Below are 27,470 nucleotides of genomic sequence, written 5' to 3' on the forward strand. Positions count from 1 at the left end.
TAAGCACAAAATAAGATGCTATATTCAAATCTCAATGTATCAGCAATCATTTTGCACATAAGATTAAGCGCTCTGAGCAGAGGACAAAATGTGTCAGGCTGGAGTAAAAGACAAAATCCTACCACAGGCTGTTTACAGAAGCCACATCTAAAACACGAGGCCACAAGGTCTAGAGCAAGCCTGGTCTGCCAGTGCGCCGAGCTCCTTCAGCAGAGAGCGGGGACGTCGCGGGGCGTCTCAGGCAGGGGACTGTGGTCCCTGCACCCCTTCACCTCCACGGCGGCCCCCCTTCTCCTGGATTGTGGGGAGCCCGCTCCGATGCTGTGGGACCTTCCCACCTTCCTGCCTCACAGCGGCCTCGGGCTGGCGGGGCAGATGGGCCGCGGGGGACCCTGACAGGAGGAGGCTCCGTGGGAGCGAAGGTTCTCTGCCCCCATCTCCAGACCCCGGGAATTCCTGAGTTCCAAAGGCCCCTCGGTTTCTCCCACCAGAGTGGCCCCATTTCCTCATGAAGTCGTTGGAGATGGACACAGGACCAAACTCCTACACTGCACACACACTGCTCACCAAATCAGAGATTCTAGAAGGCCTTTCAGCTAATAAAGGGTTTCGTCCACGTGGCAGGCAGTGGACCCGGGGGATGAATGTGGCTGCAGACCAAGGAGTGTCTTACCTTTCATTTTATTACTCGTTTTCTACCTTCTTGAGAAAGGACTTGCACTTTCCCACAGCGTGCAGGTGGACCCGGAGCCCGCGGCCTGGGCCGCAGCCGCCGTGCGCACGCGCGCGCGCGCGCGCTCCCCGCCAGCGCCAACAGGAGGTCCGCGCGGCGCGCAGCCCGGAGCAACCGCTCCTCCCGCCCTCTGGGCCCGCGTGCAACCTCGCGCTGACTTGCAGGCTGATATTTGCAAAGCCCACAAAACCGAACCTTCAAATGTCACGCAGAGGAGGACGGCGCGCCCCGCCCGGTCCCCCGCTGAGAAGGGCGCGCGGAGGGGAGGCCGCCCAGGAGGCCGGGGCCCCTCGCCGGCAGCACCGACCCCCTCTCCCCGCCAGGCCGTCAGACCCTTCCTTCTGGCTCTGAAACGGGCCCTGCGTCGCTCCTGCGCAGCCTGGGAACGAGCTGGACTCATCTTCCTGAGTGGAAAGCCTAGAACTTTCCTGTTCCTTATGCCACATCAAGTATGGCTAACTGTGAAGACTGTCTCTTAAACATCCTACGTACGTGCTCTGACGAGCACTAGCTTCCGAGACGGTCACCGCGGGACTTACTCTAGTCCCGGAAATGTTCTAACACCCCCTTCCAATGGTCCCTCTGCCGGCCTCCCCCCGCCGTCAGCATGAGTGACCTGCTCCTTCCAGAGGCGGCAAGGAGTGCAGGCCAGGCCCGGCGTGTATCCCCAAAGACCCTGATCTTAGGGGCGCACTGGGTACAGCAGCCACAAGGCCCCCCCTTAAGCACCCATCGTGGCTACAGCCGCTCTGGCCCCGAGTCGGCCTGGGCCTCAGCGCTGCACCCAGATTCCCTGACAGCACAGCTAACCACGCCACAGGGCCTTCCCGGACGACAGGTGTGCACAGCCCGCCCCGAGAATTCCTCAAATCAAGTAAGGACCCGGGCGGGGAAAGATCGGGAACAAAGACCCGACCCTGGGGAGGGAAATGCGGCAGATGACAGGCAGGCCGTTCCGTGTGCTACACTGAGGACCACCTGAGGGGTGGGGCGCAGGTCAGGCTGTTGGCTGCTGGGAAAGCAGACCCAGTGACCCCGGTCATGCTTCCTTCCCCCACGAGGAACCCAAGCTTAGCTCAGCCCCTCACGTGTGTTAGGGGCTGGAATGTGCACTCCTCCCGCCCGGATCGCATATTGGGCGTCCTCACGCCAGTACCACAGAATGTGATCTTAGCTGGAAGTGAGGTCTTCACAGAAGTCGTCACGTTACAGTGAGGGCAAGAGGATGGTGTCCTCAGACGAAAGGGACATTTGAGGCATGAGTTCAGGGAGAGCACCCTGTGAACGTGAGGACGGTCGGCGACCGGCCACGGGCCTCGAACAGCCTCGGAAGGAGCCAACCCTGCCAACACCTTGACCTTGGACCTCCGGCCTCCAGAACCGTGGGGATGTGAGTGTGTGTTGTTCAGGGCGCCCGGCCCGCGGTACTGTAGCTGCGGCCCCAGGAAGACAACACGCCTGCCGCTCCTTCCCAGGGAGCCGTGTGCGAATTCCTCCCCCTCCCCCAGCCGCGGAGGGGGTTTGGGGGGGCGGGGGAGGGGGGTTGCTGATTCTCTGGAGGCTCTGGGAGGGCAGGCTTGTCCCCAGTGCTGGTAACAACCAACCAGCCACGCCCTGGTGTGGCCCCTCTGGGCTCCTTTCTGTAGGAGCCATGGGCCTTTTCCTTAGCTACCAGGGTCGGTAGTTTTAGAATCCACACAGGTATATCCAGCTTCGACCAGGGGCCGGAGTTCTGCCCCAAATGAAAGCGAAGGCCCCATCCTCCAGGAAGAGGACAGCCACGGCTTCTCGGCGCTGAGGTCAGGACGGCAGGTGGGAAGAGGTGCTCTCCTGCACGGCGCCCCGGCAGTGGCTTGCAGCGCCCCCGGCAACGTGGCACGCACGCGCGTGTACGCATACCACCCCCTGCGGCGCTGGCCCTTCCACCGGAAGGGCAGGAGGGGAAGCGACACTTAAACGACCCTGAATCAAGAAAGCCAGAGGCGTGGCTGGGGAACACACCTCCCTGAGCAACGGGCATCCTGGAGTCTGGGGCGGTCAGGCCAAGGGCAGACCCCCGGCCCCCTCACAGTCCAGACACAGGGAAGGTTCTGCTGCAGGGGGCCGAGGGCGGAGGCCGGCCCCCAGAAGAGGCGGCCGCGGGTGGGGCATCGTCGGCAGGACGCAGTCCATGAAGACAGCGGCTAGGGGGCCCCCACCCGGGGTCCCTGTGCTCCCCACCCCACAGCTCCCCCTCAAAGGCTCTCTGGAGCCCCGCCAGCAGGCTGCTTGGATCCTTGGGCCACTTTAGGGTCCTGGGCGGTGCCGCTGCCGCAGCCCGAGGCTCTGCTCCTGCACTGGCGGCCACCTGGGGGGCTGGGGCAGCAGGCAGCAAGAGGGGCGGGGGGCTCCGGTGGCCCTCCGGGCGTCCAAGGGGGTGACACGCGGTCAGCACAGCGGGGCTGCCGCAAGCCAAGGAGAGAGGGCCAGGGCTGGGCCCAGAAGCCTCTGCCAGGGGCACGTGCGGGGGCACCAGGCGGGGCCTCGCGCTGGCCAGGCCCGAGGAGTCGCCGGCCCTGCAGCCTTCCGCCTGGCCCCGCAAGATCTTCGGTCTCGGCCTGCGGGGGCCCTTGTGCCTCCAGTAGGGCGGGTGTCTGTGAGCAGGGCCACCAGTCCAGCGAGGGCCCCGAACGAGGCCCTTCGGCCCCAGGCCCCACGGGCGCCGCCCCAGCCGATCCACCTGGGTTCTCACGGCGGCCACTTCCTGAGCCAGGCCGGCCAGGGCCCCGGCCAGCCGATCCAGCTTCTCCGAGAGGGCGGCACCGAGGCTGTGGAGCTCGTGCTGCAGGGAACTCTCGCAGGGGCACGGTGGCCGCGGGAAGGCGTGCGGCAAAGCCTGAGGGATGGCGGCTCCTGGGGGAGGCCCAGGCGGATCTCCGGGAAGGGGCCTCGGGTGGGTCCCGGCTGAAACCAGAGCGGTACACGGGTGAGGGTCCTCGAAGCGTCAGGACCTTCTCTCCCCGCAGGGTCCCTTCAGCTAGTATCTCATCCTGCCCTGCTAAGGCCGGGCTTCAGACAGGCAGGATCCTAGTGACTCAGGCTGGGGAATTATGGATGGCTGTTCCCCAGATCCCCCGGCAGGATAAATTACAGACCGGGTCAGACCGGGTCTCCACGGTAACCAAGCTCGCTTAGGACAGTGGCCTTCCCATCTTCTAGGAAAAGGTGGGCTCTCTATGCCACCTTTGGGCCCTACTGGTGCCCCGAGTGCCCAACTCTGCCCTTGGGCGTCAGCGGGCAGGGCCTGGAGAAGCCGCAGACGGTGTGAGGCCAAGACCGTGGGCAGCATCTGGAGAGGGCCCAGGAGGGCCAGTCCAGCCTGGGTCCCAGGTGTTGCTTGTGGGGTGACCAGGGGGCTGTATCAGCACCCAGTGCTACTGTTCACCAGCAAACCACAAGCGTCCCCACTCCCTCCTGACCTTTACCCTCCCTCTTCAGAAGTTACAGACGTAGGACTTCAAGTCTTAAGTTACATAAAAATAAAATCACCTCCTCCTTCACCCTAAGTTCCCTTGGAACTGGTCTCCACCCGAGGCAAGCCTCATAAAGAAGCCCCATTACCACCCGGAGCCGCAGGACAGACCCGCTCTCCGGCCACGTCTGAGTCCCCAGCCCGGCTCCGGCCTGCACTTCTCAGGACCCCAGAGCTTCAAACAGAAAAAGTGGAGACTGGAGCCCAAGGACCCATAGACGCCCGGCCACTTGCTTCAGGAAGGATCTCGGCTAAGGGCCAGCGACAGCGCTGCTGTCCTAGGTGTCCTTCTACCCAAGGCGCAGCAGCAGGGCTGCCGGCCTCAGGCCAGCTCAGCACTCCTGATAAAGCACCTGCACCTGCAGGGACGCCAAGCCCACGATACGACGGAGCCCCCCACTGCAGGCTTCAAGTGTGAGGATCTGGGTGCACGTCCCAGAGCCCGGACCAGGGACCGAGTCCTGCCCTCCCGAGGCGGGTCTCTGACGTGGTGTAGGGAAGCGCCTCCTCAGGGTCGGGGGACGCAGAACCGCATCTCTGGGGACGCCCCCTCCAGGCCACTCGCTACTGCGCCTATTTCCCCCTCGGTCCTCTAAAGTTGCCTCAAACCCCGAACTTTGATTCTGGATGCATCTATTCTGGGGAAAGTCTCAATTTCTGTTTTGCCTCTAAAAAGGGTCTGCACACTTTTAGGAAACAGCCGACTATTCCTGTAGGAAAACCCTGAAATGAAATAAGCAAGCTGAAGTGAGTTCAACGTGAGACTCTCCCTGCCTGTGACCCAAACGAGCCTGGAAGGCTGTTATGATAAAGCCTTTCCCAGGCTGTGAGCCCGGGAGTCTGGCTGGCCCACCCCGCCACAGTGAGCTGAGCAGCGGGGAAAGAGGGTGGGCGGCCGTACAGACGCTGAGCCCCCGCCAGCCCCATGCCTGCAGGGCTCCCGATACTTGAGGGGGCGGGGAAGCCACCAGCTCACCTGTAACACCTGGGCTTCTGTCTCCGGGCCCCAGGCCCCTGGACTCTTCACCAGCCATCAGATTCCAGGACAGGGGCCCACAGGCTGACCCAGGAGGCTGGCAGGGCCCAGACCCCGACCTTTTCTCCAGCTGAGAGGCAGGGCAGGGGTCCACAGCTGCCCCCACAGGAAGAGCACAGAGCACTTGGGATGTGGATACACATTGTTTTCCCAGAGCCACTCTGACCGGGGATATTTGGACACGACCTAAAAAAAAAAAAACCAAAAAACCAACCACCAAACTTGCAACTTTCAAATACTGGTTAAACGAGATGCAAGAGGGATATACTCGGCTCGTTAGGAAGCCCATCTCTGGGGACCAGGGCACACAGGACGAGGGTGGCCCGGATTATTTCCGGAGTCCTCTGCGGCTCCGGTATGACGCCTCTGGCTCTCCCAGTAGGTGGGGGCTGGAGAGTGCCTTGCCTGCAGGTCCCACCCCCAGTGAGGCCCCTCCGGAGACCTGCTGGAGGCCCTGTGGGTCCACGCCTGGCCCCCTCTGCTGTTTCCCGACAGGCCCACAGGCGGTGAGGAATGTGGGTACAGCGGGGCTTGTGCAGAGGCCAAGCGGTGGGCGGAGCCACTGGCCTGAGTGCGGGGGGGGGGGGGGGCGAGCGGGGAGGAGCCCCCTTCCCCGACCCTGCACCCCACCCATCCCTACCTCCTCCGGCGCTGCCCAGGGGGCCGGGCGGGCCCAGGCTCTCCAAGCACACTTCTCTCCAGGGCAGATGGGACCGGCCTCCCACCTTCTCTTCCGCTTTTCCTGCTGGGAGCGAACACTGGGTCAGGCTCGGACTGAGAACTGTGGAGGCCCGGAGTAGCAGGCAGTCGCTTCCAGCTCTCCCGATGGGACAAGCGCTTAGTTTCCCCAGGTGGAGGGACCTCGCGTGTGACACTGTTTCTGTTTACTGCCAAAGCTACTGGCAACACAACCAGGTAAGGAAGCAGGCAGCCCCCAAATCTGGGTGACCGAGATCAATGACCACTTGAATGACTCTACTTCTCCCTTCTTGGCCCCCAATTCCACGCTTATGCTTTAAATAAGCTAAAAAAAGAGTGAACCTGCCAAACCCTAGATACCCTACCCTCCACCCTGATAAAAACACAGTCAGGGCTTCCCTGGTGGCGCAGTGGTTGAGAGTCCGCCTGCCGATGCAGGGGACACGGGTTCGCGTCCCGGTCCGGGAAGATCCCACATGCCGCGGAGCGGCTGGGCCCGTGAGCCGTGGCCGCTGAGCCTGCGCGTCCGGAGCCTGTGCTCCGCAGCGGGAGAGGCCACAGCAGTGAGAGGCCCGCGTACCACACACACACACAAAAAAACCCCCAAAACCCAGTCAGGTCTGTGCACTCTTTCTCCGCCCCCCGCACCTCGCCAGTGGGCGTGCCATGTAACCTCCACGACCTGCAAGTGATACATCCTGTGCCTCCAAGTTCCCTGATGGTTTCTGCCGCAGTGCGTCCCACAGCACACAACACCGGCTCCAGTGAGGCTCCAGTGGGTGGGGCGGGCCCGCTACGAGTAACGCGATCTGGGTTGAGGGCCCCAGGTGTTCCTAGCTGAGAGCTTCCCTATCGATACACTGGGACCGACACAACAGTATACATACACGTACGTATGTTATTAAGTGTGTGTAATGTGCATATATTATATACACATATAAAATATGTATCTATCTATCAAGTTTACTGTCAGACTTTCCAAGTAAACACACTCATTTGACACTCCTGAGGCCCCGCGTGCCTCAATATCCCCGCCTTCTCTCTTGGACACAGCTCATCCTACGGGGAACTCAAGTGTGACAAAAGTAGGGAACTTTCTGGCAAGAGGCAGGCAGAGTGACGGGGGCGACTCAGAGAACCCAGTCTCTGCACCCTTGGCCCTCCTGGGGGACACGCCCCCTTCTCAGGAGACCCCAGGCTCACCTGCACCGTGACCATGGTGGTCCCCAGGCTCGCCTCTTCTCCGGCCTTCACCAGGGCTGCTGCCGGCGCGAGGGCCGCCAGGGCGTGGGGAAGGAGGGCCAAGGCCCCTGCAGCTGGGAAGGCGGTCCCTCTCTGTCACAAACAAAGCCGGGGTCAGGGCGGTGCCTGCACCCTGGGGTGGGGCTGCCGGCTCTCCTCTCCCCCAACAAGCTCACCCTGCAGGAGGGGCTGCCAGAGCTCAGGCTCCAGCCTTGGGTCTTCTCCTTCTGAGCTGCGGATGCTCGAGCTGGAGCTGGAGCTGGGGCTGGGGCTGGGGCCCGGGACAGGGTCGGCTAGGCAGGCGAAGCGCAAGGGCCCCCCGGGCAAAATCCCCTTCAGAGAGTTCTCCAGGCAGTGGAGCGGGGAGGGCTTGGTGGCTGGCCCTGGGCAAATGGCAATAAAGGAGCCTCTGTCCATCAGCCCAGTGCCAGGCAGGAGGGCCCTCTGCCTCGATGGGCGGGCTCGTGGAGCTGGTCCCTTTTCAGCTCAGCCCCATTCAAGCTCTGGTGGACCCTGAACAGCTTCCTCTCTGGCCATGGGAGGTGGACAGGTGCAAAGCCAGAGCCTGGGCCGGCCCCCAGCCACTCTGGAAAGGCCGCCGGGGACCCTTCCAGAAGTCTCAAGACCCTGGAAGCCATTAGCAGTCTGGTTCCAGCCAGGCTCTGGGTCTTATAAGCCAGGCAGCCCCTCCTCCTTGCACTCACTCAGGACCAGCAGCCTGAGGAGAGATTCAGTTATGTCCACAGGAGGCCCTCCAAACCAGCTCTTTCTTGCCTGGTGGGAGTATGAGAAATACTGTACTTATTCAAGTGAGTCAGACCCTACCAGCCCACTTCAGCAAGTCTAGGAAGGAATTCTGCTGTGAGTTCAACTACGCTGCAGCTGCAGCAGGACACACGCCTCCACCCCCAGGCAACTAGTACAACAGAGGAAACAAGCAGTCTTTCCCCCAGAGAGACCCAACTTCTGGATAAAAGCAGCGCTTTCCCTGCTTCTTTTCAGCACACCTCGGGGTACTGCAGCCAGCAGTCTTCGGGAAATGTACACACACTCCAGCTGGCAGTCCAGAACGGGTGAGATAAGGAAGAAACAGAGGAGTGCAGAGGGAAGGGGAAATCTGTTCCCTCGTCAAACACTGTTATCAGGAGGGAAGACATGCCAGCAAGTCCCAGGCCACAGGCAGCTCACCATCTGGGCCTGGCCTGGCGGCCCCGGGGTCCTTGGGGCCTCGCTGGTGGCAGGCAGGGATGGTGCCAGAGGCAAGTGCCTGTGGGCTGGCCAGGTGGAGGCTCCTGGTGGGCACGTCACCCCCTCGCTGTCCCAGGTGGGCTGGCTCACAGGCCTCGCCCCTCAGTCCTGTTTCAATGAGAAGCCAAGAGGCCTGTCAGTCCGGGGGCCCCGTGTTGGCACCGAGGCCAGGAAGTCACTGGACAGGGAACAACTTCTGTCATGTTGGATTCTCGGGCTCACAAGGTCCTGGAGCGCGCCATACAACAGCCCCGCAGACGTTCCCGGGAGCCTCCCGAATCCTCCAGGATCTGCTTATGCCCCGACCCAGCTACCCAGACTCCCGGCAGCCCCACAGCTCAGCGGCCGTGCTGGACGCCAAGGCACGTGGGGCCGACAGGCAGGATACAGACACTCTGTGGCCAAGGCCCCGGCTCAGGCCCGGATCTGGGGCAGCAGTGGGGCTGGGGGTCCCATCCCGCCTCACCACCGACAAGCCTCTGCCCAGGCCGTTTCCAGGACATCATCTCATCTCAGGCCGGGATGGGGGCCCACCAGCTTCTGGGGAGGCAGCGCCCAGGGCGGTCCCTGGCGCTGGCCTCCAGCTGCTCTGGAAGGCTGCCGAGGAACCTTCCAGAAGTCTCAAGATCCTTCAGACGCCGGGCAGCGCTTTACCTTCCATGCCTGCCGTCCAGTTCTTGGGCTCCATTCTCCATGGCCCCCTGTGCCCTGCCGAGGAGCAGGACCAGGTGGGCTGCGGCCCAGGTGCAGGTATCTCTCTGAGGCAGTTCTCCAGGCCCTGGAGAGGGGAGCTTCCCACGGGGCTTCCTGTGAAAACCCAACGCTCGCGGTCTTGGCTGGTCAGAGCTCGGTCCTGTGAACCCCAGCAGCCGCGCCTGTGCCCTGTGTCTGGTGCAGCCGGAGCTACTGGAGGAGGCGTGGGGCCCGAGGCCAGTCACGCCGGGTCAGGGCACCCGGGGTGGGGGGACCTGGCCCCAAACCCGTCACTCCTGCCTCCCGGCGGCCCTGGGAGAGGCCTCCCCAGCTCGGCCGCCTACACAGAAACTGGTCAGGGGTCTGTGGTGGGGGAGATGGGCCCTGAAGCTGGAACGTCGTTAGGCTGCCTTCGCTACTCAAAGAGGGAAAGGCCAAGGATGGAGCAGGTCAAGCAGGGCAACGCTAATGCCTTTCAACTTGGGAAAAAACCAAACTGCCAAAATCGTATTTCTAGTGACAGAGCTGTGGATACAATAGGAACTAGACGGACGAAAATTCTTTTTCTTTTGTTTTGGCTGTGCCACATGGCAGGAGGCATCTTAGTTTCCCGACTGCTGACTGAACCCGCGCCCCCGGCGATGGAGGCGCAGAGTCCTAACCACTGGACCACCGGGGAAGTCCCTGGATGGAAATTTTAGAAAAGGCCCTGCCTGGGTCAGCTGTCATCTCAGCCACGCTCTTTCCTGAAGGCGTCTGCTGATGCTGGGCCAGGCAGAGCAGGAGAAAAGAGAAACTGCCAGAGCTTCAGGCCACTGTGGGGCTGGAATTGCAAAGTCACGAGAGGAACCCCACACACAGCTTTCCCCACGGACGCTGCTGAGTTCTGGGGCAACACGGGGAGCTGGGGAGCTGGGCTGGAAGCTTCCACAAGGCGGCGTGAGATCGCCTGCCGTTTGGGTGACTTAGAAAACCAGGCCTGTCGACAGAGGATATGCTCGAGAAGGAATGTCCTGGTCCCGACCGCAGCCCACCGCGCAGCTGCGGGGAAGAGAGGAGGGGGCGGCACGGCGCTGAGGGTGCTAAGGCCAAACGTGGGAAGACGCCAGAGGGAAGCATGAAGACAGAAAGCACGGTGGAGAAGCTGCGCGCAGGATGCCGGGCCATGCGCGGCGTCCCTGGAAGTCACAGGGGCGGGTGGCTCAGCGACACAGGCGCCACCCCTCCTCCGCAACCTTCCGTAGCTTTTAAGCGAGACCGAACGACCTATTACCTACTAAGAACTAAAAATAGAAAAGAACATTCGGCTGCATGTTGGGAGGTAAAAGCCCCCCCACCCACGGGGCTGACCCGTGGCAGGTGCAGGAACCCAGGCCCAGGGACACCGGAGGCCCCAGGCCGGCCCGATGGCCCCCGCTGGCCTGGCGCAGAGCCCTGGGTGCAGCTCCAGGCCTTTCCACTGACAGTGGGTGAGGCCGAAACTCAGAGGAGAGCCCCGGGGACCGGGTGTCCACGGACAAGGCAGACGGAGAGCACTGCGATTATTCAGGTGGAGGAAAAGGTCCCAAAGAGGGGACGGCTCACACGGAGGCCTCCACGAGGAGGCACCCCGACGCACAGCCACCGAACACACCCTCTAAGGTGGTTTCACACAAACCTCACGACGTTTCTCCTTAAGCTGGAAAGTCAGTGGATGTGACAGACACTGACTTCTTCGTGGCTGGGATAGGGAAGAATTTGATGTTAAAGGAGATCGTTTGACTTTTTAAGACATCTTAGATGTCGTCCTGCCCCTTCTGAGCCAAGTGACCTCGGCCCCCCAAAACAGGTCCTGCGTCTGCACCCGCCGTGGCGCCCCCGCTCTGCTGCCGGCACCGGGCACGACGGCCCGATTTGGTTGGGCCGGACACATGGCGGTGGGCGGGGGGCGCCTCCCGTCCTTCCCCAGAATCCACTCCCAGCCCGAGGCCGGCCCGCTCACCTCTTCCAGGCCGATGCCCCTGGCTGCCCTCGGGGCTCTGGAAATCCAGGTCCCCGTCAATGCTGCTGGACGAAGAGAGGCTGGTGCAGGTGCCTTGGGAGCCTGCAGGGAGGGCAGGGCTGTCTCTCATGCAGCCCTGCAGGCCCAGAGCCAGAAGAGGCCCCAAGACCACCTCTGCGGGAAACAGCACAGCTGGCGTCATGGGAAAACCACAGGAGAGGAGGTCCCCTGGGCCCTGGGCTGTGGACGGGCGCCCAGACCTGCCCCAACGCCTCTCCCACTGGGATCTCCCCTTAGGTTAGGGCACTCGTGGCGCTGATTACCATCCCGTAGCACGTTAACCCACATAAACCCAGCCACTGGTCTTGCGGGCCTAGAGGGTAAGGTAACCTCTCAGTGGAGACAGTGGGCAGAAGAGTTTAACTGGCTTCCACCAAATGCAGGTGTCTGGGGGTAGGCAAGAGAGGGGGCTGGGGGAGAAGGGCTGCACCCCTGAGGCCTGGGATGAGGAGAGGGGGGGACCTGACGGTGTCTTTGGCGTCCCCCGTTCTGTGCACGGGGACAAACGCCACCCCGAGCCCATGACGCAGTCTACCTTTGCCGTGCGATCCGAGGCGCTGCAGCGCGGGCCTCTGAGACCCAGGGTCTCCTGGCTGGGGGCTCCGGGACCAGGAGCTGGCCAGCGGCTGGGAAGGTAACGACCCGCTCAGGGGGAGGCCCCTCAGACAGGCCTCCAGGGCTTCCAGGGGTGAGCTCGAGGCGCTGCCGGCTGGGACAGGGGAGATGCCCCGTCACCGTCTCTGGCCCAGCCCCCTGGCCCAGCCCCGGCTGGCTGCCTGGCCTGCCTTCCGCAGGGGTGGCAAGTCCTGCACCAGGCGTGGGAGCCTGCCAGGCAGGACACCCTTCTGGGCGGGCTCTGATCCGCTCTCTGCTCCCCGGTCCGGGGAAGCGACGCCAGCTGTACCCAGGCCCAGGGGTGGGGTTCGGAGAGTCACACGTAGGGGCCAGCTTCCCGACAGGTGGGAATTCTCTGCAAGACCCCGGTCCTTACGGTGGAAGGCTTCCTGGGCAATGGGCGGGGTTAAGGAGGACTGGGATTAAGGGAAGGGATTAACTGCCTGAGAAGGACGGGCCAGGTGGATGCCTCTCCGCCCAGGAGACACGCAAGTGCCCCGTCCCCTGTGGGCTGGCAGGACCTCGTAGGGGACGCTGAGAACCCCGCCCGGGAAGCCTCGAGCAGACAAGCCCAGGCCTCACCTCGAGCTGCAGAGCCCCAGCTGGGCACTCGGACCCGGGCGGTGCCTCCACTGTCCCTGGGGCTGCCCGCGGCAGAAGGGCCGTGGGTCCGCTTGCTGAGCTGACAGGATGCGGGCTCTGGGGGCCCCTGCGCCCAGCCGTCCTCCACCTTCACTGCAGAGAGCACGCTGCCAGCTCCAGGCCCGGGCCCGGGGGGAGGGGTCTCGAGGGGGCGGGGCCCTGTGGGAAGCCCCTCATGAGGCCTTCACAGGGTTAGGGTGGGGCATCCAAGGCCCCCCGGCCTCCACAGCCGTCTCCGCTCCAAGGTCGCCGCTGCTCAATCATCAGTAGATGGACCCAGTCCCGCCCCCGCCTCCAGAGACTTCTGCTGAGGGGTGACACCGAGCCAGGGGTCGGCCTTCAAGGGCAGCACGCCCACCTCAGATCGACTTTCTCGAAGTCCTGGGCTGCTGACGACCAGCGGTGAGCCCATGCGAATGTGACGAGAACCCCCTCGTCAAAAATGATACCCGGCACGTCTACCGCCTGGGGCTATATGTCTCCTATTTTCCGTCTCTCTCCCTCCCAACCATCCCCTCCTTCCTTCTGGAACCCTCAGCTCCTATGGTAAGAGCCCACCTGGAATGTTACCGCTTTGCTGCACCTCCTACATGCCTACGTCCTTTTACAGCATGATCCCTGACATCTGGCTACTCCAACCGACACACTGACGTGTGCGCCCGAGTGTCTGGCTGTGGAGGGTCACCTACTGCCCTGCTTGGAGCGGAGAAAGGCAACGGTTGACGTCCAGGGGCCTCCCTCCCCAGCCAGTGGCCTTTACCTGCAGAATTCCTTTTCCAGGCCCCTGGGTCCTCCTGCAGCCGTGGGTCCCTTGCTCCTGAGGGGCTCAGTTGCTTGTCCCGGGCCTCTGGGATCTCCTTCAGACAGTTCAGCAGACTCTGGAGGGGACAATGCCCTGAGGCCGTCTCTGTCTTCACTGCAGAAAAAAGGAACACATGTTCCTCCCGAATCAGTGACTTCAGTCTCGGGGACAGCCAACCGAGGAGGAGTTCAGTTAAAAGGTCAGAAAGGCCAGAAATCTGGAGATGCAGGTCTTCTTATAACTCACTCAGCCTTGCACAGGCCACTGTCTTCTTAGCGCCTGGTTTAAAAATGCCTGTCTACACACCTCCCAGAACTGGATGGATGAAAGGAGGATGTGAAAATGCGCCCTACGGGCAGAGCATATGGTGCTACTCTGAGTACAAACGAAGGAAGTGGGTGGACTGGGCTGCTACTTAGAGATGGTTCCCTGGGCCCCGAACAGAACTGAATTTGAGGAGGCCCAAGGGTTTTACACACACACACACACACACACACACACACACACACACACACACACACACACACACACACACACACTGTACCTAAGCCTCACAACAGCCCTCGAAGGTGGGAACAGTTATCCCCTTTTACAGACTGGAAACCAAGGCTCACAGTCTGCCCGGCTAACAGGCTTCAGGGTCCAGGGCTGGGGCTCCCGCCCCCACCGCGTCACCCTGCTCCCCCAAGCCCACCGCGAGCACCCCACTTTGGGTCAACATGAAGTGACACTCACTCATCATCTCCTCCTCAGGTGCCCCATAGGAGGACGAGTAAAGGACCCAAAGAGTCCAGGGCAAAGTCTATTTCTGAGTTTTCTTATACCGGCTGACCAATGCTGTTCCCCTAAGACAGCCATCTGGTTCCAGAAATGTGACACTAACGATACTGGAACGGCCAAGTTGGCGACGATCCTTAGGCAGGATGTTGTATTTATAGACAAGGATCTATCAGAGGGCAATCCGAGCTTTCCGCGGGCTCAGCAACCTTGGCGTGAGGAGACAGGTCCGCAGGGACTCACCTGCCCAGGGCGGGCTCCCGGGCCGCAGCTCTGCTCTGGTCAGCTGGGACGCACCCAGGCCGGGGACCGGCTGCAGCGAGCTCAGGGGCCGCTCGGGGTGCTGGGGCCCGGGCTCGAGGATTTCCTTCAGGCAGTTGATGAGGCCTTGCAAGGGGCTGTTCCCAGGAGAGATTCCTGCAGCTCCTGCAAGGCCAGCACGCTCAGGGCAGCCCTGAACGCGGCAGCCGTGGGACCTTCAGGAGTCAGATTTCCCACCCGTGAGGACGGGGACGACGTCTGAGCGCCAGGTCGGGCGGTCAGGAGGCTGAGGTGGGAGCCACACGACGCCTCCCTTTTCCCACCCCGTCAGCTCCGGCGCAGGCCCCGCCCTCGGGAAAGCCAGCCCCTCACCTGCCCCCGTGGCCCCTCTCTCCTGATTCCTGTGGCTCTTCCGCCTGCTGGGGCTACAGGTAGGAGGGCTAGGCTCCTGGCTGGGGGCTCCTGGGCCTTCCTCCTCCACAGGCCTTGGCATGTCAGCAGTTTCTGTTGCAGGAGAGACGGGAAGCCCTCTCTAGCCCCAGCTCCTGACCCTGAGAAGTCGCCCAGGATCTGGTCCCCCGAGAGGACAGGCCCCTCCAGGCTCTAAATCCCCGAGGGGCAGCCAAGTCCCGGATTTGCGGCAGAGCCAGCTCCCGCAGGCTTGTTCCAGGAGCCCATCCTGGGGAAGGCAGGGTCTCTCCCTGTTTCCTTCTGGTGTAAATGTAAACACAAGACTGTTCACTCCGGGACCCTCCCCCAACCCCAGCCTCTGACTTTGGCTCGGCAGGTCCTGCCACAGCCTCAACACGCAGGCCCAAGCCTTGTCCGTATGTTTCTCAAAGCTGGGCATGTGGCAAAGGTGCCAGGTGACACCTGAAACTACAGGCTAAATGGGGTATGTTTTTCAGGAGTGCCAATTTCATGCCATATTAATTTGAAATGTTTCAGATAAAAACAGATATTCAGACAAATGAATAATTTGCAAAAACTTTAAGATAATATGAGACCCAGAGAAATTCCAGTGGCCACCTTGCCCTCCCCGACTGCTGACGCTGCCCTGGCGAGAAGCCCTGAGGGTCAGGGCCGGTGCCACCGGCACACCGCGCACAGCACCCCGCGAGCGGGGCCGAGCATCCCGCATCTTCGCCGGTCCACGGGCGGAGGCCCAGCACTAGGCCTGCCCCCTGCGGCCCCCGTGCCGGGTCATACTCACTGGTGGGGAGGGGGCTCCCCTGCCCCCTGACTCCGGGCAGGCTGCTGCATGCGCTGCCGCCGGGCACGGCGGCCGGGCCAGGCCGGCAGACAGGTGTGTCCGGAAGGCAGCCGAGCAAGCCTCGGAGAGGGCAGGCGTCCCCCATCACAGCTGCTGTTGGGGGGCGGGACACTGGAATCACGCCCGGCAGGAGGTACAATGCCCCCGCCCTTGTCCCATCCTGGCCCTTCCCTGCCGTGTCCCACTAACAACGACCAGGACGGCAGTAACCTCCGCCCCGTCACCCCTGGGCTCTGACGCGTAGATTCACAGTCTCACAGTCGAGGTCTTGCTCTGATAAGATCCTTCTCACCCGACCATGAGCTGAGCGGACTCAAAGGAACCCTAAGCTGGGGCTGCAGAGACAGACCCCTGAGGAGGTGAACAGAGCCCGGGGAAGCAGGGGGAGTCTGGCGAGGCGGGAAGAGTGCAGGCTGGGGGGCCTGGCCGCTCATCTACAGAACAGGGCCGGCCTCGCCCACCACGCGGGGCACGCCACGATGGGGGCCCCAAGGGCGTGGATGAAGCCAGGTGGAGCCGCTAGGGAAGAGTCAGAAGCTGCCGTCTGACCACGATCCACGCACTCCCCGAGGACAGGCACACCGCCAGGTTCACGCGGTGGGGCGACTCCACCCAGGGCCTGGCAGGGGCCGGGCAGGCGCACAGCGCTGCCCACAGCTTGAACCTGTCTGTGGGATGCAGAGGGGCCGCCCGCTGTCGACTCACCCCCGGGGCTCGCCCCCTCCCCGTCCAGGCTGGCTCCCCCGCTGCTCTCAGGGCTGACTTCCCCGAACAGGAACTCCGGGATCTCCTTCACCAGCTGCACCAGGGCGCTGAGGTGCAGGCTGTGCTGGGGGGCTCCTCCTGCCGAGAGGCCACAGGGAACCCCCTGCGTTAGCTCGGCGCTCGTGCTGCTGCGGCGGCGGCGTCACGCTGCGTCTCATGTAATCCTGCCACCACGTGAGGGGCAGAGAAGGAGAGACCCGTGCACACAGACAAAGAGGACCCGGGCTCAGGGCAGGCGACCTGCTCACGGCGCAGCCAGGAGCAGGACACTGGGGTCCACGGGTAACTGAGCTCCTGCCGCCCGTTCCCTGCTACTCCTCCGAGGCGACCGCCAGGGAGGGCTGCCGCCCCGTGCCCTGCCACTATCCGGGCCCCGGCCTTTCCTGGCACCCCCTGGACCACATCCACCGCCCAAAGTCTCTGGACCTTCAGGGGCTGCAGACTGGCTCTGCACGGGTGGTGGCGGGAAGGGGGCCTGAGGGGGGAAAGCTCTCCAAGGGTGACCCCAGCTTTCTTCTGAGCACTTCATGCGACGGGCAACAGTGTACCAGGCTCCCGGCCCAGGGGGGTGAGGGGTGAAAGGTCACGGAGAGGTCGGTGTGGCGAGGCGGGGAGGGTTGAGGTCACGGCGTCCCGGAAGGAACGGAGCCAGGGGCTGAGGACACGTGGGAAGGACTTGAGTGAGTCCGCCTGGGCCTAGCCTACCCGGGAGGACCAGGACCCCAAAAGGGCCTGCCCTCGTCTGCCAAGATTACTCACCCAGGGGCCCTCCTCCCAGAGGACGTTCCTGCCCATCACCAGCACAGCTCCCGCCCCCCATGGCTCCTCCAGGCTCCGAGGGAGACAGGAAGGCAGAGAGGGGCAGCAGCTCCACTGTCCCTGGGAAGGAAAAGAGGGACAGTCCCCCGGGAGTGGAAGCCGGCCTCCGCCCTCCCGCACGCGATCACGCCAGCTGCCCAGGCACCTGCAATCCGCGCGCCTGGGCACGTGTGTGTCCGTATGACCACCCGAACCCCAGGGGCGGTCAGAACCTCGGGGACCAGTGCTGTTTTGCCAGTGTCTCAGGGCCCCCGCCGACTCACACCCAGCACCCTAGTACAGTCCACAGAAACGACAGCATAAAGGACCCGCGAGGCCCCCAGCTCAGCGCAAGGCTCCGGACGCCACCTCATTGTGTAAACGAAGCCCGAGGCGCGGTGGGTCCCGGGTCCGCAGCGACTGAGGACCTTCGTGGTGCTGAGGCGGCCTCCCGCCCGCCCGCCCGCCCGCTCCTGCCCGCTCCTCACCCAGCGAGGCCAGCGTCTCGTAGTTCTCCCGCATCACGTCCAGGTACAGTGCCCTCTGCCCCTGTCCCAGCAGCCGCCACTCGTCCTCGGAGAACCGCACGGCCAGGTCCTGGAAGGCCATGGACACCTGTGGGCACAACCCCAGGGGAGTTGGCTGGTTCCCTCCCAGCGAGGCCAGCGTACTCATCTCGGCTTGCCTGTGTCTCCAGGTGGACACCGGGGCGGGGGGGGGCAGTGACAGAGAGCATGGGGTGGGCACCTGACACACGGGAACGGGCACAGGGGCGATCTGCTCAAGAGACGGTGACGGGGGTCAACCGTGCCCCCCAAAAGATGAGCCGAAGTCTTCACCCCAGTACCTGAGAACGTGGCCTTATTTGAAAATAGGGTTACTGCAGATGTAATTCGTTAAGACGAGGTCACAGTGGAATAAGGCAGGTCCTCAATCCACTATGACTGGTGTCCTTAAAAGAAGAGGAACAGAGACAGACCCACAGGCAGGAAAAGTCCATGTGACAATGGAGACAGAGGTTGGAGTGACGCAGCCACAAGCCAAGGAACGCCCGGGGCCCCCAGAAGCCGGAAGAGGTGAGGCAGGACCCTCCCCCAGAGCCTTTGGAGCGGGCTTCGTGAGATTAAAGAGACATTTTGTCCTAATTGCCTTACAAATAGTCATGAAGTGGGCTTCAAAATGGCCGTCAGACCCTAGAAGATGACCAGCATCTAGAAGGCACGAATTTTTAATTACAGCAAAAACTAACTTCATGCAAATTAAGCACGAAGTTTATATTTATCTTAAGCAGAATATAAATTATGGGAAGGGTCCTTCTGGCTTAGGAACAAATGCTAAACTATTTATCTGTAAGAAAAAAATTATTAAATAAAATGAAGACACTCCTAATAAAGCAAAGATAAACTACTGACTTGTTTCATCAACTCAAGCGAGTGATTTTAAAAACCATCGCTGTGGGACTTCCCTGGTGGTGCAGTGGTTAAGAATCCGCCTGCCAGCGCAGGGGACACGAGTTCAACCCCTGGACCAGAAAGATCCCACATGCCGCGGGGCAGCTAAGCCCGTGCGCCACAACTACTGAGCTTGCGCTCTAGAGCCCGCGAGCCACAACTACCGAAGACCGCGCGCCTAGAGCCCGTGCTCCACAACAAGAGAAGCCACCGCAATAAGAAGCCCGCACACCGCAGCGAAGAGTAGCCCCCGCTCACCACAACTAGAGAAAGCCTGTGCAGCAACAAAGACCCAACACGGCCATAAATAAATAAATAGATTGATTAAAAAACCGTCGCTGCTACCAACGGTGGCCTTGTCACCAATGGTGTCTGCTCCCCCCACTCTGGCTGTCTCCCGCTGGCCACCGGCACCATGAGGACACACCCGGCTGGAGGCGGCCTCTCCATGGGCCACCTGCCTTTGGTCCAGAGTCCGAAGGCTCACAAGTGGTCAGACACCGCAGTCTCTTCCTCCTCGGCCCCCTGAGCGTCCTGACCAGTGGACAGCCGCTCAGCAGGCCAGCAGGCTCTCCTGAACTAACCTCTGCCCCTCTGGCTGGGTATGGGCACCTCCTCTCAGGAACACGCTCAGACGCCCTCCTAAACATCTCTCAGCCACCCCCACCTCTTCCTGGCCTTGTGGACAGAGAGATCGTAGCCAACGTTCAGGTCCGTACGGAAGAGCAGGCCTGACACTGCTGCCCCGAGAAAGGCTTGCCTGCGAGGCTGGCCTGAGGCTGGTGTTGGGGAACTTGGATTTGGGGAGGTTCCCGCAGTTTCCTGACTGATAAGGGTGGCTTGCTGGGCCCAGACCGTTTGTACAAACAGTGTGGTTTATGCTGAACACTGCTTTCCTTCTGGGACTCTGGGATTTCAGTCCATGCCAGGAGGAGGGCGCCTACGTGGCCTGCCCCCAGTGAAAACCCTGGATGCTGAGTCTCTAGTGAGCTTCCCCGGGAGAGAGCATTTCACACCCGTTGTCACAACTCACGGCCGGAAGAATTAAGTAGGACCCGTGTGACTCCACCAGGAGAGGACGCCGAAGCGTCTCCTGCACCCCCACCGCCCCGTGCCTTTCCCCTCGGCTCACCGTGACCGTGTCCTCCAGCTGTAACGAATCACAGCCGCGGATACCACTACACACCGGGTCCCGGGAGCCCTCCTAGCAAACCACTGACCCTGGGGTGGCCGCAGGGACCCCGACACAGGGCCCCATTACATTTCCCAACAGGACACGAGCACTGCGAGGGCCCAGAGGGTGTCCCACCTGGCACATCTGGCAGGGAGGCCCCGCGACCCAGTCTGGCCCTAGCTTTGCGGCCTCGCCCGCCGCCGCTTCCACTCGTGCCTCCCTCCGGGCGCCCACAGCCCGCCTGCCTTGCTCTGTCCTCTGTTCCTCTCTGCTCCTCTTCTTCCTTGCCTCCCTCCTCGAGTCTGAATCCCAGCCAGGCTCGGGACCCCTGGAGCTGGTGGAGCAGGGAGACACTCTGGTTAGGGGGTTCCCTGTCTGCTCTGCGGACAGCGATGGAATAAAATTGGTTTTTAAGGCGGAACAAGGAAACTTAAGCATAACATACTCCCTGCCTGCACTGGGTCCCCCAGTGTGGATGCAACGGGCATCCACGTCATACATTAAGCAGACCTCCTCGAAGGCAGCAATGTCTGCTCAACCATAAAGATCAATGCGGTCTCTCCTTCTTCATTGTTTTCCTAATTCTGTATGGGGTCACGGTGACCTGCTGTACGTGTAGATCTGGACTGTGTATCTTTGGTGAACGTTAGGTAAAATGTCAGTGTGTCATTTTGACAAACGGTCCTTTGTCTCTAGAATGTACATAACTGTGCCTTCGACCTCTAACAGGCGGAACAGTCCTCAGAGTTTTCTTTTGTCAATGTCGGGGAGGCTCACACTCGTCCCAACAGGCCCAGGGGCTGAACGGGCACAGACGCTGCCAGTGGGCTGCGTGCGCATGTTTATAGACGCTGTTGTGAGGAACACACGTGTGTCCTGTAAAGGTAATACTGAATTTATTTGAAAATACGTGGAAAGGCTAAATTCTAATGTACTAAGTTTTCAGCATTAAGAAGGAGGGTCAGGGCTTCCCTGGTGGCGCAGTGGTTGGGAGTCCGCCTGCGGATGCAGGGGACACGGGTTCGTGCCCCGGTCCGGGAGGATCCCACATGCTGCGGAGCGGCTGGGCCCGTGAGCCATGGCCGCTGAGCCTGCGCGTCCGGAGCCTGTGCTCCGCAGAGGGAGAGGCCACAGCAGTGAGAGGCCCGCGTACCACCAAAAAATAAAATAAAAATAAAAAATAAGAAGGAGGGTCACAGAATCAAAAAGGCTGGAAGGCCCTATCAGCAGTCCCTCTCTCTCACCACCACAGCCAAGGAAAAGTGCGGAGGGGGCAGGAGAGGGTCAAGGAGTTACAATTACTTCACTCTCTTTTCCCTTAGACACTCAAATACGTGCTAAATTCCCACTATGACCAATGCGCTAGAGAAAAGTAAGTGTCCCCAGAACCTGGAAACAAGTCAGACCAAGCCCTGGGGGAAAGATCAGCCCCCTGGAGCGGGCCTAGCAAGGGCAGGGAGTTTGGAAGCCCCAGGTCCTGGCCTTTGGACCTGTCAGGGAGGCTGGAGGGCAGGCGGAGGGGCTGGAACCAGGTCACTGCTGCCCGCAGGGAGGAGGCACCAACACCGCGGCACTGTCACCATGGACCACGCCTAGAGAACGGCACTCGGGGCTCCAGAATCTGTCTGGGCTTCCTGGCCTTGCCCAGGTGACAAGAGTCTCTGTCCTGCACCGCAGGGCTCTTCCTAAGGGAGACGGATGCTTCAGGCCATCCTGGCTTATCCAGCTTATCCAGCAAACCTCTGTGCTTGGACTTCGTTAGCCCTGGGCTTGCCATGCAGATTTCACGTTAGGTGGTCAAACACCTAATCGGCCACCATATAGTTCCAGTTTGATCGTCAGCTCTGTTTTTCACTGTAAGGTAAGGAACTGGCATATTCTGATTTATCTCTCTGTCCTTTGTGAGTCTGGTTACTGTATGTTGATCCCCCTGAGAACTGTAAGGGGGGTGGGAATGGACAGACCGACACCAGGCTCTGCACCTGCAAAACAAAAATGCCACCCAAAACACACGCCCGTCTTACAGGAAGGCCGGTAAGGAGAGCCAAGGTGGGCTTCGAGGCCACGTCTTCTCCACCTTCTGGCAGCTCCACACAGGGCTGGCTCTGCAGGTCCCTTAGCTCAAGGGAAGAACACGCTGATCCCAGCTACCAAGCTGCAGAGGGCCCGCCTTTCTAGTGAGGCCCCTCCCCCGGGCCTCTCTAGGGAACACCAGCCACGCTGAGAACTGACGCGGCCTCAACACCTCCCTATCTGGGGACGAGAGCTGCGGTCGTGGTACCTTCTCTGCCTGTACACTTTCCCCAACACGCCACATTTTATTTGTGGACCAGGTGTGCGAGACCCCAGCCAGCCTCTCAGCTCCATCCACCTCTGTCCCTCCCTCCAACACCCACTTGGATGCTAAGTGAGACGTCACACACTGGGGGCCTAAACATCAGCAGAGGGGTGATGCCTACGCACTTCCGAGCACTTCCGACCTCTCGTTTGATTGGCAGGATGGCCCTACGCCGGCAGCTGCTTTTAACCTGGGCTTGGGGCGAAGGTCCCAGAGCAAGGAGGGGTGATGCAGCCTGAGCAGGCAGACAGCCGGGGGCCAAGTCTAGGACCCTAGACTGTGCTTGACCGTGACTACAACCTATCAGAAGATCAGTAAACCTTAACAAACCAAGCATCAAACAACCACTTTTATTTTTTTTGGCCATGCCTTGCGGCACGCGGGATCTTACTTTCCAGACCAGGGATCAAACCCACGTCCCCTGCACTGGAAGCACAGAGTCTTAACCACTGGACCGCCAGGGAAGTCCCAAACATCCACTTTTTAGAAAATCATTATTACCCAGTACAGTTTGTAGAGACAGATTTATGGGAGTATCTGTAACAAACAAATTCTCATTCTCAGTAACCTCTTAATAAAAGCTGAACTTTTAACAAGATTTTCAAGGTGGTGATGGAGGGGAGGGGTAGGGTCTTGGGTAAAAATAAATGATCCTGTAGCCACTGAAAATGGCAGAGTCCAAATGGCATGGCCCTGGCTGGAGCAGGAAGTGGGGAGAGTAAGGGTCCAGCAGAGCCAAGCGGCAGTTCTGTTGCAGAGCTAGTTCAAGTCAGCAGACAGCTTCTCTGTTTGTCAAACTGGGTGAAAAATACGCTGTCCTTATCTTCTCCCATCAGAAGCTATTTATTACCTAACATCTGAAAAAACAGAAGGGCTTTTAGGTTCAAATGATTTACTTCAGAATTTCCTTTTAATTAGGACTGATTTTCTCACCTCATCTTAGATCTACTAAATCATGATTATGTTTAGTGCTTTCAGAGCCCAGAAATCGACATTTTCAAGCTTCCCAGATGATTCTGACACATTCTTAGTTTAGAATCACAGGGCCAGGGGAGAGCTGCCCTCCAGTCACGGCCGGAGACGGGGCAGACCTGCCTGGCCTGCCGGAATGCAAACTACTCGCGTGAACGGGACCCTCTCCTCCCGCCAGGGGCCAGCTGTCCACCATAGCATGTCTGTGAACTAGAAATCACCGACAACTGTTGTACACCTTTAAGGCGCAGTGAACATTTAGTGCCAACTTCCACTCACAACAGGGGGGTTCTTCAATTTCTACTTGAACACCTATAGCAACAGAGGGTTCACCACAGCCCCATCGTTGGCCTGATCTATCAGCTAAGAAGTTCTGGAACACGAACGGGCAGAGTGTGGGGCTTTGGGCTTGACCTCAGGAGCCAGGCTGCTGGAATTCCAATCCCTGCTTTGCTTCTTATTAGCTAAGGGCTCGGCAAACTCATCTATAAAACGGGGATCAAAACAACCGCTGTCAGGACTTCCCTGGTGGTGCAGTGGATAGGACTCCGTGCTCCCAATGCAGGGGGACCGGGTTCGATCCCTGGTTGGGGAACTAGATCCCACATGCATGCCGCAACTGGGAGTTCACATGCCACAACGAAGAAGCCCATGTGCTGCAACTAAGGAGCCCGCGAGCTGCAACTAAGGAGCTTGCCTGCTGCAACTAAGACCCGGCACAACCAAATAAATAAATAAATAAATATTTTTTATAAAAGACAAACCTCTCTCACAGGGATGTTGTGAAGATTAAATGAATTAACATTGGAAAAGTGCCTGGAACAAATGCTGGGACGTGATAAGTGCTATGAGTCCTATTCTTAGAGCTGAATCTGTCTGCCTAACGTCCACCTGTAGGTCACAGCCGGCCACCTCCAGCTACAGAGTGGGCTCTCACACACACCATTCCTGACCTTGAGTGCCTCTTTATCTCCTGGCTAAATATCCCAGCTCTTTCAGACATCTGGAAGAGATGGTTTCCAGGCCATTCATCACCTCAGCCAAAAGATAAACTCTTGTATGACAAAGTTCTAATAAAACGGGAAAGGGAATTGACTGTGGCCAGGGGAGGTGGTTCCGTCAGCAGTCTCCCCCTACCCAGAAAAAGCAGAGGAAGAGAGAGAGAGAGAGAGAGAGAGAGAGAGAGAGAGAGAGAGAGAGAGAGAGAGAGAGAGCGCGTGTGTGTGTGTGCGCGTGCGCACAGAAGAGGGAGGGGGCGAGCACGATGTGCAAACACTCAGGCCACAGACACAGCCTTCAGGTCCTTCTCAGCGCAAACCGGCTCTCCCAGCATGTTTCAGGCTCAGACTCGGGCTTCCAGATCAGATCCCACCTGCGGGCTGTGCTCCCACGCCCCTAAGCATCTGGCAGTCGCGCCGGACAGGAAGACAGGAGGCCGTCCCTGTTCCTCTCCCTCTGACTGTGACCTACCACTCCTCAAGGCCACTCCTGGGCACCTTCTCCATGAAGCTACACAGTGGGAGGACACACTCCAGAACATGAGATCTAAAAGATCCAACCCCTCATTGTACAGAAGAGGAAACTATGGTACGAGGAGGCCTGAGCATGGGGCCAGCGGGCATACCTGAGCTGGGGTGTCCGTGGGCTCCCTAACTACACGGCCAGATCTGCAGAGGGGGACTGCCCTGGTTGCCACCAGCATCCAAACTGCTTGGCTTCTCCCTTTCTCCCAGGAGCTTGTGGGGCATTAATGTCGCCAGGGTCCTGGCACAGTGCTGCTCTGCCTGGCCACAGACTGCCCCAGCCACTCTCCCAACACCCCCACCCCTTCCCCCGCCCTCAAACCACGGAGCCCAGGGCTGTGAGGTTGGCCCAAGCTCATGAGCCACCACAATTACAGAGCTGGCCCCAGGGGCCCACCCAGCGGAACGTGCAGCAACTCCCCTTTGGTACCATCCGGTTTCCTAGCACCTTCACACAACTTGCCCAAACTGGTCCCAGGCTATGAAAGATGGGGCTCTCCCTCCACCTCTGGGACCTACACATCTCCCCTAATGGATAAAACCTGGTACTTTGTTCTATGTCCTCCCCCGGCCCAGAGTCCAGGATCCTACCAAGAATGAAAGTGAACAGATTTACTCATTTTCCTTAGGCCTTCGTGCCCTTCGCTCCCAGTATAATTTATCATTAAAAGCCAAGAAGAGAGGGTGATGCTTAACCCAAAGGAACGAGTTTCCAAAGGTGGAGACTCCAAGTATGCGTACACTGCGGAGCGGGGAGAAGGGAGGGGGGCGCCCGGGGACCTAGACTTCTCCGCACCAAATCCTGCGCACCAGCACTCTCCCCACCGCCCGGCCAAAGTTGGCGGGTCCCAGGCTCGCCCCCGCCCTCCAGGCACGCACAGAGCCGCGCGGAGCAGACCCGCCGAGGCGTCCGTCTGTTCTCGCCGGCTGGCGGCGGGGTCCCGGCTCGCGGCGCCGTCTGCGCTAGCCTTACCTGGTGCGCCATCCCGGACTCAGCCTCCGTTCCTGGCTTCCGGCACGGCCGGGGGCACCCGCTCCCCGCCCACAGGCTGCGTCGCCACCCTCGGCGGCGGCGGCGGCGGCGACCTAGGTCTGGGCAGGAGGAAACCGGGCCCAGCGCGCAGGCCGTTGAGGAGGGGCGGGGGTGGGGCGTCGCATCCCAAGAGCGGGGGACCAGCCTCCGCGGCCCCCCGGGCGCAGGCGCGAACTACACTTCCCAGAAGGCACCCCGGCGCCGGCCGGAGGAGGGGCGAGGTGAAGGCGGGGCGAGCCTGGTGGGCGCCCTCTCCCCACTGGTTCAGCCGAGACCCAGAGAAGCTGCCAAGGGGGGCTCGACGCCGGGATCTGCCGGGTGGTCAGCTTGCGGTGTGCTTGCCCGCGTAAACCCATCCATCCACACATCCATCCATCCATTCTTGCATCCAGTATTTACTGAGCGCGCCGTATGTGCCAGGTGGGATGCGTGGATTAAACGGGAACCGTCTCTCCCAGAGGACGCATCCCATAAACCGACCTTGACTAGGCCGCCGGGGAGGCGTGGGGGAAGCGGGTCCCGAGAGGTGCGGAGGGGGCTGCAGGCCAGACCGCTCGGCTGGGATAGTGTGTGGGTCAGAGTGGCTGCCTGACCCCAGCACATGCTCAGATCTGTCACCCCCCTCCCGCGCTCACCATAGCATTGACCGTGTGCCGCTCTATCTGTGTGACTATTTGCTGGTCTGTTTTGTTGATTGTGGTAACCCCATAAGTTCCTGACACGTAGTTGGCCCTCAAGTAAATGTGATGAATGAACGAAGTGTGAGCCCACCGTTCTCCAGGTCAGAAAGGAAGCAGCGGGGCTGGGGGAGAGCAGCGGACTCCGGGGAGAGGACCCCGGCTGGGCCCAACGAGCCTCATGCCTGGTCTGGAGGACCCCGGTTAGGACAGCTCGGAGAAGGTGGGCTTCCGGGGCAAACCTGCTCTGGTTGACAGAGGCTTACAGGAGCAGAGGAAGGCGGGGTCCAACGAGGAGGAGGCGCCTGCCGCCCAGAGAGCCCTTCCCCACTCCCCCGCCCCGACAGTTCTCTTCCTCTGGACTCTTTGGGGAAAGGGAATGTCTGGCCCAGCAATCCCAGGGCTCTTCTCTGTAGCCGCTCTAGTCTTCCATGGGTCCCCGCTGGCCTTGTTGCTGGTCACCTCCCAGAACTTTGGGATACAGTGTTGACAATCTTGGCCTGGCCTCCAGGGAGAGGCCGCGGGAGACCACTCTCAGTTCCTGCCCAGCCCCATACCTGGGCAAAGCCCCCTCCTTCACACCCAAGGAATCACTGACGCAGGACCCGGGTCTGTGTAGCCCACTGTCCTGAGGATCTGAAGAGATCACAAGGTTTCACGCCATGGAAAAGGACAGTTTAAAATTCAACATCTGATCTCAGGATTCCTAAAGGCCACAGAGCCCCTTGGTAAGTGCCTTACCTGTGCTTTGGGCCTATGTCCTATCATCTTGCTGAGGTCAGCTTCCTCCTTACAGGTGTTCCTTCTTCCAGCTCGTGCCAACGTGCCACCCTCAGTCTCAATCCCTAAACTTTAAAGTCCCTTAAGGGGTTAGCACACTTCTTTTGTCTAGCTATCCTTATCGTTCATTTGACCATTTATTTATTATTTATTTATGGCTGCGTTGAGTCTTCGTTGCTGCGCGGGGGCTTTTCTCTAGTTGCTGGAGCGGCTACTCTTCGTTGCGGTGGGCGGGCTTCTCATTGCGGTGGCCTCTCTTGTTGTGGAGCACGGGCTCTAGGCCCGTGGCTCACCGGCTACAGAGCGCAGTCTCAGTAGTTGTGGCGCACGGGCTTAGTTGCTCCGCAGCACGTGGGATCTTCCCGGACCAGGGCTCGAGCCAGTGT

At 60.6% G+C, this 27,470-nt stretch overlaps 1 protein-coding gene across 9 annotated transcripts; it reads right to left on the bottom strand.

The window, feature by feature from the left end:
• Positions 1–25,907, bottom strand: KRBA1 (KRAB-A domain containing 1). 9 transcript variants are annotated; one of them, XM_067041881.1, is made up of 18 exons: positions 25,568–25,907; positions 17,625–17,733; positions 17,098–17,217; positions 16,279–16,416; positions 15,514–15,666; positions 14,673–14,804; positions 14,283–14,465; positions 13,221–13,376; positions 12,401–12,619; positions 11,739–11,912; positions 11,144–11,317; positions 9,124–9,276; positions 8,410–8,577; positions 7,398–7,604; positions 7,183–7,314; positions 5,921–6,025; positions 5,221–5,466; positions 1–3,676 (listed from the first exon to the last, which is right to left on the bottom strand). In XM_067041881.1, the coding sequence occupies exons 1-18, from the start codon at positions 25,577–25,579 to the stop codon at positions 2,799–2,801; spliced, it is 3,459 nt and encodes a 1,152-aa protein (XP_066897982.1). In that variant the 5' UTR covers positions 25,580–25,907; the 3' UTR covers positions 1–2,798. The 9 variants fall into 9 exon arrangements, with proteins under 9 accessions (XP_066897982.1, XP_066897980.1, XP_066897983.1 ...); XM_067041879.1 differs by having other exon boundaries at positions 15,514–15,663; positions 17,625–17,751; XM_067041882.1 differs by having other exon boundaries at positions 12,401–12,553; positions 17,625–17,751.
• Positions 25,908–27,470: the final 1,563 nt, after the last annotated feature.

This window comes from Kogia breviceps, chromosome 9, assembly GCF_026419965.1.
Source record: "Kogia breviceps isolate mKogBre1 chromosome 9, mKogBre1 haplotype 1, whole genome shotgun sequence".
In the NCBI taxonomy this organism is placed as follows: domain Eukaryota; kingdom Metazoa; phylum Chordata; class Mammalia; order Artiodactyla; family Physeteridae; genus Kogia; species Kogia breviceps.